Consider the following 12,434-nt stretch of genomic DNA (forward strand, 5'->3'; position numbering starts at 1 on the left):
CTTATACAGTTATCAGAATATCCTATTGTTGTCTTATGCAGTTATCAGAATATCCTAGTGTTGTTTTATACAGTTATCAGAATATCCTAGTGTTGTCTTATGCACAGCAGATTGATTGGTAAGATTGAACAAATTGGTTACACACCAAAAAGAAACTGATCAGAAACTCAAATGAGTCAAAGAGATCTCTGGACTATTTTAGCCAGGCAGCATGTGAAACAACCCTCCTCACCACGGTCCAACCAAGTCCATCCCTCAACCCCTTCCTCCCTTCTCCTCCTCCTCCCGTTCCCCAGAGCCTCCACCTTTCCGTTCTCCCTCTCTTCACTCCCTCTGCTAACTGCATCCCTCTCTTCATTTTTGAGACCCTTCATATCTCTCTCTCTCTCTCTCTCTCTCTCCCCCCCCCCCCCCCCCCCTTTGGCTCCCTCTCTCAGACGAAGGGCAGGATGCCGTAGACGAACAGGGCCATGACGGCGGCGCTGAACAGGCCGGCCACCGGCACAGTGACGAACCAGGCCAGGAAGATGTTCCGGAAGAGGCGCCAGTCCACCGCCTTCTTGGAGCGGATCCAACCCACAGCTACGACCGAGCCCACCTGAGGGTCCGCATGGTACAGAGAGGAGAGGAGAGGAGAGGAGAGGAGAGGAGAGGAGAGGAGAGGAGAGGAGAGGAGAGGAGGGAGAAGGAAAGAAAGAAAGCAATCAACAGCAGCATGGAACAAGTCTTTTCAATCGGTTGAACGAGACACTCATCTCATGAAGAGCAGCAGGGTGTTTCACTTAATGAAATCAGTAACTGACATGTGAGGTTGTCCTCACCTACAACACTGTAGGTTCAAGTGAGATTCAAACAAAGTTATTTTGGTTGTTAGGGGTAAAAGAATAGGCCACATTCTTTTGAGTTGTCTGTCTCATTTGTCGCAAACCGTGAGTAATTTCGGTTTCATCTGAAAAGTCACTTGTGCAGGTGTCTTGGTGTTTGAGACATTGGCAGTGATCGCTGGCAATACTAGTATAAGTCAATTGGGGCATGAAGCCGTGTCTCAGAACAATCATGGTAGCGCCCTTCAAACGACCTCGTTTCACAACATAGTTCAGAGACACGCTTCATGCCATTACTCTTCCACAAAGCTTTGCTAACAAATCCTGCCAACTTCTGCTTCCAATGTCTAAAAAAAAAAGGGTAAAAAGAAAATACATACATAACTAGAAATACTGGTGCCAGTGCTTTCCAAATGGACTGAAACAACTCCCAGTTTGTGACACGTCACATAGCATTCTTGCCTTGGGACTCTATGGGGAGGTGAATGGTCCAAATCAAGTGTCTTGGGACTCTATGGGGAGGTGAATGGTCCAAATCAAGTGTCTTGGGACTCTATGGGGAGGTGAATGGTCCAAATCAAGTGTCTTGGGACTCTATGGGGAGGTGAATGGTCCAAATCAAGTGTCTTGGGACTCTATGGGGAGGTGAAGTCTACAACCCTTTGCTCTTCAAGACCAGTGGACTACGACCACCTCTTGGGTTAGTTTGAGCAGCAAGCTGATTGGATCAGTATGTAGGTTCAAATCTGGATGTAGAAGTCTGAAATCAGCAGCTATGGTATTTCAAAAACTTTTACAAGTACAACAGTATAGATCTTTAAACATAACCATATGAGACAAGTTAAATATAACTTATTTAAGGTTGTCTTTCTTAATTTTTTTTACTATATTGACATATCAATATATCACTATTAGGACTGTCAATATTAACACCTTAGGTTTTTCAGATTCATTTTAAATCCTTAACGCATTAAGAAAAATGGGCAAAATGTATTGCGTTACCCTTTTTGACCCCAACCTCCTCCCATAGCTTTGACATCCAACCCACAGTAGGAATGTTTGTTTACGTCCCTGGGCAGACCAGTAGAATAATGAGTGACTTCTAACCGCATGATTTGCTTGCATTAGCGCATATTAAAGAAATACGTAGCAAAGTCATTTAAAGTACTTCAGTTACAGGAGTCTTCAATCATGTTGAATGGTGATACATTTTGTGAATACATTTGTTCTCTGATGCAAGTGCAACAAAATATTTGTTGGCAGACGACTCCTTCAGACAACCTGTTAACAACACTGCTACCAAGCATAATTAGCAAACATAGATCGACCTGTGTAACGTTACTTGTTACTCCGCTGGGAAACACGATCATTGCTTAGTTTTTACAACTTGGTTTAATCCTAAAGTCCATTTGGAAACTTTGTATAATGAAATAAGACTAAGGGTTGTCTGGTCACTCATTATGTCACAGTTATCAGGAATGTAAACAAACGTTCCCACTGCTGCTGGATGTCAAAGCTATGGGAGGAGGTTTGGGTCAAAAAGGGTAATATGATTAATTGCGTGTTAAATGTGTTAAAATGTGCTATAAATAACATTCCGCCACTAGATGTCACACTAGAGCACCAGCATGTAATTGATCCAATCAGGTGCATTCCACTTGGGGAAATGGGAAGTAGGGACCTGCAACATATTTTTTTAATTAATCAAAATCTTTTTTTGGGAAAAGCAATACTTTTATTCCGCACTTTTCTAATAGCTCTGTAGATGTATATGTAGCCGTTCTCATATTGCCATCTCTGTGTTGTGTTAAAGTTTGACCCATGTTAAGGGATTGCCCCGAGTGAGTCTCGAACCCTGGTCTCCCGCCGCGGGCGACATCGCAGACCGCTATACCAAGAGGTGAGTTCATCCATCGTGACTGTGGATATACTCGGATATACAGTATAAATATAAAATACATACAACATAAAATATTTGATCATATACAGTGTAGCACCTTTAATGTTAATAGAAGAAATGTACATGTTAATATTGACAGCCCTAATATATAAGCTATCAAAATACATTTGGCTATGTAGAAGCTTTAACCAAATGCAACTTCTGCTCAGTTCAGACTTCCACAAAACAGTATTTACCCACTATTTTCACATTACTCAAATCACAATTGTAGTTATTGCACAAACAACAACAACTCTTTTTGAAATTCAAACAACATGTCAGTGTGCTACAGAGCTGTGGCTCCAAGGTCAACAACATGTCAGTGTGCTACAGAGCTGTGGCTCCAAGGTCAACAACATGTCAGTGTGCTACAGAGCTGTGGCTCCAAGGTCAACAACATGTCAGTGTGCTACAGAGCTGTGGCTCCAAGGTCAACAACATGTCAGTGTGCTACAGAGCTGTGGCTCCAAGGTCAACAACATGTCAGTGTGCTACAGAGCTGTGGCTCCAAGGTCAACAACATGTCAGTGTGCTACAGAGCTGTGGCTCCAAGGTCAACAACATGTCAGTGTGCTACAGAGCTGTGGCTCCAAGGTCAACAACATGTCAGTGTGCTACAGAGCTGTGGCTCCAAGGTCAACAACATGTCAGTGTGCTACAGAGCTGTGGCTCCAAGGTCAACAACATGTCAGTGTGCTACAGAGCTGTGGCTCCAAGGTCAACAACATGTCAGTGTGCTACAGAGCTGTGGCTCCAAGGTCAACAACATGTCAGTGTGCTACAGAGCTGTGGCTCCAAGGTCAACAACATGTCAGTGTGCTACAGAGCTGTGGCTCCAAGGTCAACAACATGTCAGTGTGCTACAGAGCTGTGGCTCCAAGGTCAACAACATGTCAGTGTGCTACAGAGCTGTGGCTCCAAGGTGCAGCGACCGAGTCCAGTGGGCAGGTCCAACCAGCCCGTGTGCTCTTATACGGCCCGGCGTAACCCGACACGCTCTCTGTCGCTCCGCGGCTAAATGTGGACCACCGGGTCAGAGGCTTCTACAGCCTGCTTCCATTCAGACCCATGTTAACCCTGCTCTGTGCAAAACAGGTATCTTCACTTTTTAAGTCAAGGAAGAATAAGGCCACATTGAAGGTGTTCTTTTTGGACCCCTAGCCCCGTTTCTTACTCACCAATGTTGTTGATCGGTAGAGTCCTTTCTCAGCACAACCCATGCTGTTCCTCATACCAGGTCTGGATAGTTGGTCACAAACCAACGCAAAGTACAACAGGGTCAAGCTTCTGTATGTAGAATCTGAATGTACTGAAATGTACTCCACAGAGCACACAAAGTAGACTTCAGCTTGAGCAGACGGGAGCTCGACCCCATTGACTTTGCATTGGTGTGTGGCTAACTATCTGGAGCTAGTATGAGGAACCAGTGTTGTAGTCGAGTCACTAAATCTCGAGTGGAGTCTCGAGTGACTCCCCAGTGTTCCGAGTCCAAGTCACCAAAGAAGAGCCCGAGTCGAGTCCCCATTACCCTAGTCGGAGTCCGAGTCCAAGTCATCAAGGTTGAGTCCACTCCACTCTGGCAGTCAATGAGCTGACATACAAATAAAAGGTCTACATTAAACATAAATGACACAGCGGTCACCATTTCAAAGGGAGTTTATTTACTTTGTCATTAATATAGCCATCAATATCTGTTGAAGTGCCACGAAGTAACCCTTTTTTATTTTGACATCCTGTTCTCTCTCTGTCACTTGTATGATGTGGTATATTGAGCATTTAACATGTATATATAGAGGATTAAATATAAGTATGTATTATAAGCTTGATAACAGGACAAGTAGGCCTCTGATCTAAGCACCAAATGCGCACAGAAAGTCAGTGATTTATGACAAATGTCTTTTTGTATTCTTCCTCCTACTTATGTAACCTGTATAACTATATAACTATAAAATATATACCTGTAACTTGTATAACTATACTATATCTTATATAACCCTAAAGAATGAATAATAGAAGCCTTCTGTTGCTGTCGCCATGTGGCCTTGAAAACAACTCAGAGTCGAGGAGCAAAAGTGCACGGTTAACCCTTTCCTGTCATAATGCAGAGGGAGAGCCATAAATACTTTTAACTACATTTTAACTACATGGGTGATGTGTAAATATAATTAGTATATGTTTATTGTCTATACTAAAGTACCTGGATGTATGTATATATATATATATATATATATATATATATATATATATATATATATATATATATATATATATATATATATATATATATATATATATATATATATATATATATATATATATCTTGTATATTGTTCTCCAGGGCCTTCCAATCATGACAGTACAGGTTGTTCATTCTGTACAACTTGTACTGTAGGCTCTCTCTGTCACTTGTATGATGTACTATTATGATTATGATGTAAATGATTAAGCATATGTTTATTGTATATATCTGTATAATATCTATAAAACTCAGAGCAGTGAAATTGTGCTGTTTTCTGTTAGAGTGGTTAGGAATGTGCTCCCCTCCCTGTATGACCTTGTGGGCCTCTGCTAGCCTACTAGATACAGATGGAGACATAGGGATTTTCCACAGTACCGTACTCTGTTTCAGTAATCTGTTACTTTTCTAGTTACAGTAACGACTAGAAGAGAGAGGAGGGTTCATCCTTACTGATTGTGTGTTGATTGGTTGGTAAGAATGACATCAATGTTTCCAAACCAATAGTAGGAAGTTTTGATATGATGCAGATCTAAGTATATAAGGCTCTGCTCGCTCGGAGTTAGAGATTTTTGTAGTCCCAGGCAAGGCTGAGCGGTGTATGGAGCCTAGCTTGGGTATTTTTCAAAGTAAAGTCCCTATGACAATACTTTGTTTTTTAGATTCAAAGAGCTATGCTAAGCTCTTAGCTAAATCTTTCAGATGATTTTTTACAAGAGTTTTTTATTGTTCTTTAAGCCATGTTGTTGTTTTTATATTATTATCACTGGATTGGACATTTCCAAGACAGAATCTTTGTAACTTACTTTTTCTAATTAAACCAACTTTGTTACAATACTTTTATCGAATTCGTGGACTGCTTTCATTGTGCTGCTCTATCACAATGTTTCAAGACGCTGGCCGCGCCCTGCTTTCATCTGAGGTAACACGGTATACTTATATTCTGGAAGCCATACAGATTAAGTGAATTGCTGGTTACTGCTTTTAGCTAAAGTTATATAAATATATATATATATATATATATATATATATATATATATATATATATATATATATATATATATATATATATAATATAATATATAATATAATATAATATAATATAATAATATATATATATATATATATATATATTAGTGCTGTCAGGCGATTAAAAAAATTAATCTAATTAATTACAGGATTTGTAATTAATTAATCTAATTAATCGCATTTTAATCGCATTACCATTTTATGCCTCATATTCTATATTCTATAATCATATTTCAAATTGCATGTGTCCGGATGGCAGAATTCAGTACTGTATCTACAAAACCTTCTGTTTAATCATCTTCCATCTATTAATTTGCTTAGATTTTTCAGGTCTGGTCAATTTGAGCATGGTGTTATTCACAGTCAAAGATAATTTTTTTGTATTGATATTCTCATTTGGTTCATTACAATTTACTCAAAATAAAATGTTCATTCAATCAATCACCGCGCAGATTGATTGATTGAATGAAAATGTTATTAACAGATTGCAGAATGGGTACAATACAGTACGGCTCAATACACACAATTGTTAAGGGAATGCAGACCAGAGAAAGACTTTCGTCTTGTTTACATCAGGGCCCCCCATTTTCAATTCCTAATGAATTGTAAGTAAGGGTGCAACTTGCACCGTGCAATCCATTCTTTGTGGATCTAGCCCACAGTATTTCTGACACTGGGAATACATTCCCTGAGATTCATAGATGTCCCTAGAATCAGATACCAAGAAAATGCAAATGGACCATATTAAAAAGAAATCTGTAAATGTGTATTCTACATGATTATGGAATGAATGAGATACAAAAAAAATATTATTATTAAAAAAAAAAAAAAAATGTAATTAATTTTGAGTTAATTTTCATAACGCGATTATTTGCTGTGTAATTAATTAATCTAATTAACGCGATAAACTGACAGCCCTAATATATATATATATATATATATATAATATATATATCACTATTTGTTGCTTGCAAGCGCCAGTATCTCTAGATGCGACGGGCCTAATGGATTTGTGGGAATTTGAGAGTCTGGCCACTGCAGGGCCGGACAATCGGGCCACGGATTTATGGACCTGTCAAACTGACCGGAGGTGGTTCTGGGGCTTGCAAATGATTATTAATATTATTACGCTAATATTACACTATTGTTAGTAGTACTACTTATTAAAAGAGTAGTAATATCATCAGGCTTACAAATGATTAGCATTATAGGCTTTTCCTATAATGATGATGATGATGATAATGATTAATGATGATATATAATTATTATTATAGGAAAGGAGTTTTCCGAGCAAAACAATCGGTTTATTACAAACAAAGAAGAGGTTAACAACTCTTCTACGCTTATATTTCATATGAACTGGATATAACTAACTAGTGACTATGAAGTAAGCGTGATTAGGATTAGTAATTGACTCGAGAACTTGGCGAGTTTAGCACCTCGCCGGGGGATATCGAGCGGCCACAGGGTTCTATCTCTAATAGGAGTTGAGATAGATAGAGACACCTGTAGCTCTTATCAATATCTTATGCCAAATGATTAGGGCCTATTACATATATATATATTAAATATATAAAAAAAGAAATAACTGGGGCGCCCTCGTGGCGCACCGCATAGTGCCTCGCACACCTACGTGGCCGTCCCGGGTTCGCCTCCCGCTACCGGCGATGATTTGTTGCATGTCCTCCACACATCCTCTCCCGTTCTCCCTCTCCTCTGTCGGTCTTGTATGGCCATAAAATGGAAGCTGTAAAAACGCTAAAATAAATCTTAAAAAAAATAAATAACTGTATTTATCAATTAACAAGTCTGAGTCCTCATCTGCACCTTCCGAGTCCGAATGCAGTCAATGCTCGAATCGAAGTCCGAGTCCGAGTCATCAGTGCTCAAGTCCAAGTCGAGTCACAAGTCCTGAAAATCAGTCCAGGACTCGAGTCCTACAACACTGTGAGGAACAGTGTGGATTGTGTTGAGGAAGGATTCTGCTGATCAACATAATTTATCAAGTAAGAAATAGGACACACCAAGAAGATGGGACACACCTGGGGCCAGCTTAAGAGGTTGGCCCAGGTTCGGGATGCTTGGAGAACCCTTGTTGACGGCCTAGGCCCCAAACGGGGTAAAAGGCGTAAGTAAGTAAGTAAGTAAGTAAGTAAGTAAGTAAGTAAGTAAGAAATAGGACTAGGGGTCCAAAAATGTGAACGATCCCTTTAACTTCCTGGCACTCAGAGAGGCAGTGTTATGTTGTCACTTTGTTTACACCTTAAGATCAGCGTCGGCACCATGGCGGGGTGTCGTCCTAAACCCCTATGGAGTGTGAGGTCTGTGGAGAATCAAGCACAACAGTAAGTTGTTGTTTTCTCTAGGAGTTGGCTAACACCAGCTAATATCAACTTTGTGATATTTGAAGCCTTAGTTTTAAAAGTAGCTTAACAAACTTAAATGTTAGCTTATGTTAGCTAACTCCTAGACAAAAAGACGAGTGTGTGACTTAATCCTCTGTTCAGAACAGACCTTGTATAAATGTACATTTTGCAAATCCCATTGACCATATTCACGTGGTGGCCATTTTGCTCTTATGTCATGCTCGGGTTGGGATTCCTTTCCACCCCGTTCCCATCCCACCCGAGGTGGGAATCCCAACCTGAACATGATACAAGAGCAAAATTGGCCGCCATGTAAATATGGCCAATTCATATTTACCATTAGGATTCAGGACGACGCTCAGAATGGGGGGAATCACAGCCTACAGAACTGCATCAGACTTGGCCACTGTATTGTATTGCCCTACGTGGACAAGCAGTATAAAACAAACATGAAGAATCAACTGTAAATACTATATGACCCAAGTCTGATGACAGCTTTTGAAGTTGCAGGTGATGTGGTTTGTGGGAAACTATTGTAATAGTATTTCAACGTATTTTAAGAAAACCAAAAAACTCAACTAGACTTGTGGTTACAGTTAGGATCATGTTTGGCCCCAGAGAGCCTGTGAGAAATGGACCGGTCGCTGCACATCATCATACATACGTCAGGGACGGCTGTCAATTCCGTTTACACTGCACTGCAACGAAGGAAAGCCGAGGCAGAAAATGTGTTTCAACTGAATGGAGCCCTCCCTGCTCACAAGCACTCCAGAGAGGCTTACAGAGGTTGAGGTCTACTATCTACGTCCTTTTTATTTTTTTAATCAATCTAATTTATTTAGATTTATTTGTACTGTATTGATGTATTATTATTAATTTAAAAATCAGACAAACGTCTTAAAATGTCCAAATCAATTTCCCAACCTATGTGCAACATTTGAGTGACACACTGAATATATTTTGGTCCGCATGACAACCTCTGTCAGATCCCTCAGCACATCCATCAATCACATCAGAATCAACATCGACAAGACACCTCAATCTAACGATCGATCAGTAGATTAAGCATATTGGCACAGCAGTTGATTACAGGAGGTTTTAGGGGAAGGAGGATGTATACTGGTGAGAGAAATCAAAAAGAAATGGATAGAGATGTTGATCTTTAGAAAATGTTTAACAAATTTGAACTGAACATCAGCTTTGCCTCTCATGTATTTAGTTTTCCTGGGCAGCATGGTAGACTGGTGTTTTGACAAAAAAAAGGGAGCATTTCAAGATTTGATCATCAGATTAACTAGTCTGGCTTTTGATTTAGATGATTATATCATATATATATATTTATTTATTTTAATATAATTTAGGGCATTAGGGATGAATCTTTGCATATCCCTCTAGAAGCATCTCATCAGAAGCGTCAAACCACAGGGACATATATTTGTGGATCAGATAGGGGCTTCAGTGCCTTGCGCAAGGACACTTCAAACAGGGCCTAGCTTAACGGAAGAAAACATCTGATTTATTCATACCCATTATCTTGCACATGTCCCAAAACCTCACACTGTCTTGTACGAATTCAACTGGTTTGAAAGTGATTGAGTTAAAAAGTTGGAATGTGTAATGCCATCTTGATGTCAGGAAGTATTCAAATTGTGTTTAATAACAAGGCCTTGGAATATGCCTTTCCAGGAACTAAGATCCTGATATATTTTCACTGAGCTGTATTTTTAATTTTGTATTTTTGTATTTTTAGCATTTATTGCTTTTATTCCTGGTCAGACATGACCGACAGATGAGGAGAGGTGAATGGAGAAGAGGCGGGGAAGACATGCGACAAATGTCACAGGCGAACCCGGACGGCCGCGTAGGTGTTCAATGCACTAACGTGGTGCGCCACGAGGGCGCCACTGAGCTGTATTTTAATACTTCCTGAATATGACATCACACATCCCAACTATTCTAACTCAATAGCTCTCAAAGCAAAGGATTGTACAAAACAGTTTGTAGTTCTGGATGCGTGTGAGATCATTGACGTAATAAAATCAGCTTCATGCTTTTCATGGAAGGTTTCTTTAAAAAAAAGGGACACATGGGCTGTTGATGGGGATTGAACCTGCAACCTTCAGGTTATTATGGGATGGTCTTCTATAACAAACTTGGGTTTAAATAAATAAGAAGAAGAATAAAGGACAGGGAAGACTAGAGGACAGGTGGGTTTACATACAGAGAGAATTAATGAAACCTGGACACTATGACGGTACCCATGGTGATTGTACCGGGACACGGGTACAGTTCTGATTCAGTGAAGTAAGGCCCAACATTTAAATTAATCTCCCCATTAGGAAAAGGGAGACTTGGGACATTTTAATCCTAGATGGAAAAGTACACGAGAGGTCAAAGCTGCAACTTGTGATTGGCTCTGGCCCATCGGGGGCCAGCTACGAGTGAAGCAATGGGAACGGAGCTCCTGGGGTAAGAAAAAGAGGAGCTCCGTCTCTCTATAGCCTGCTACCACGACCTCTGATACCTTGCAGTGGGTGGAGCTTATTGGGATCCCCACATTTGATGCAACAAGCACTGATAGCGCACTCATTACTTCAATGCAAAATCCGCTGTGAAGAGACAGATGGGGGGAAGAGAGAACAGAGACAGATACAGAGAAGGAGATAGAGGGGGGAGGGGTCAAAACACAGTGGAAAACAAGTGAGACAGGAGGAATGGAGTGGGGTGGGGTGGGGTTTGGGTGGGTTGTGGTGTGAGGTGACAGGTTGGGGGGGGGGGGTTCCACACACCAAACCATGCCGGTGAGTGCTGAGGAGGCAAGATAGGACAGAGAATGAGACATCATGGAGATGATGGTGAGATGGGGTGGGGTGTCCGGTAGATCTCCCAGCCTGGATCCGTTCCTCCTGGTAGGGGGGGCAGGGGGAGGGGCTACACACTGCTGCCCAGGGGCAACATGGCGACTAGCCAAACCATGACACTTGCTTTGGTCCCGATCCAATTGTATTTTCACGTTGTGTTAGATTTTGACTATCTTTGTACGTTAATGCTGGTTAATGCCAGAGGGATGTTACATCAGGATGTACTTGCAAACAACACAGACACACACACAAAACAGACAGACCGGACACACATTGATAAAGACTGAGACTGTGCACACACACATGCACACACGCACATACACACACACTTGGAGTGATACCGACAAGCAGGGCTGGTGAATAGTAATCCATTTACAGATTACAGATTGTCAAAAATCTGTATAAATCTGTAATCTTTTCTTTTTCTTTCTTTACAGTCACTTTGTTTTATAATCAAATTATGTTTGGCAAACTAAAAATGACAAAATAATTGTCATATTTGTTTGTAAGAACACATTTTTGTTTTTAATTTGATTTGTTTTTTTAAGGAAGAATATAGTGTACTATATGTGACTTTTGGATTTTACTGTGTGATCATATTACATGTAAACTTGCTGCCCCACAATCCCTGCTTGACAACAACAACATTGTTTGCAATCCTGGCTGACTGTGGTGTGCTCCACTCCTGTGCTGTGGGGGGGCAGTGTGAGCTCCTCCCCCCTGGAGATACTGTTGGGGGGAAGGGGGGGGGGGGGGGGGGTGCACCGAGGGCCTCCAAGGGCCCGGGGACATCGCTCCGCTCAGTCATACCTTGCAGTGCGTGGTACTAGACAGGGATTCGATATTGGATGCCAACACGACAGTGAGCGCAGAAGCCAGCTCAATAGTAAATCCACTGCAGAGGAAGAAGGGTAGGAGGAAGAGGAGGAGTTAAAGAGACATCCTTCATTGTAATACCTGGGACGGTCGTCTCATGGTGACACCGTGGTCCCACCGTGGTCCAGCATCCACAATAAACAGAGGCAATTATCTCTCTCTGACACACGACATATCCCCCCCCCCCTCTCTATCTATCCCTCTCTCTCACACACACACATATACCTCTCTCTGTCCTGTCTTTCTCTCTGTCACACACATATCTCTCTATCTCTCACATATACCCCCGCCCTCTCTCTCTCT

General features: G+C 41.1%; 1 protein-coding gene across 5 annotated transcripts in view; it reads right to left on the reverse strand.

The window, feature by feature from the left end:
- Window positions 1-417: 417 nt before the first annotated feature.
- The window catches only part of slc20a2 (solute carrier family 20 member 2), a gene marked incomplete at its 3' end in the record, with an annotated part of 192,973 nt that continues 180,956 nt past the window's right edge, over window positions 418-12,434 (reverse strand). For 2 of the 5 annotated variants that reach the window (XM_084330473.1, XM_084330474.1), the window contains exons 10-11: window positions 12,066-12,150; window positions 418-598 (exon numbers count right to left, since the gene is read on the reverse strand). In XM_084330473.1, coding sequence (XP_084186599.1) covers window positions 434-598; window positions 12,066-12,150 — 250 coding nt within the window. Of the gene's footprint in view, window positions 599-10,918; window positions 11,004-12,059; window positions 12,151-12,434 lie in introns of those variants that run through there. The other 3 variants (XM_084330475.1, XM_084330477.1, XM_084330476.1) reach the window with 3 other exon arrangements.

The sequence above is a fragment of the Notolepis coatsorum genome (genome assembly GCF_963971535.1).
Source record: "Notolepis coatsorum genome assembly, chromosome: 1".
Lineage (NCBI taxonomy): Eukaryota > Metazoa > Chordata > Actinopteri > Aulopiformes > Paralepididae > Notolepis > Notolepis coatsorum.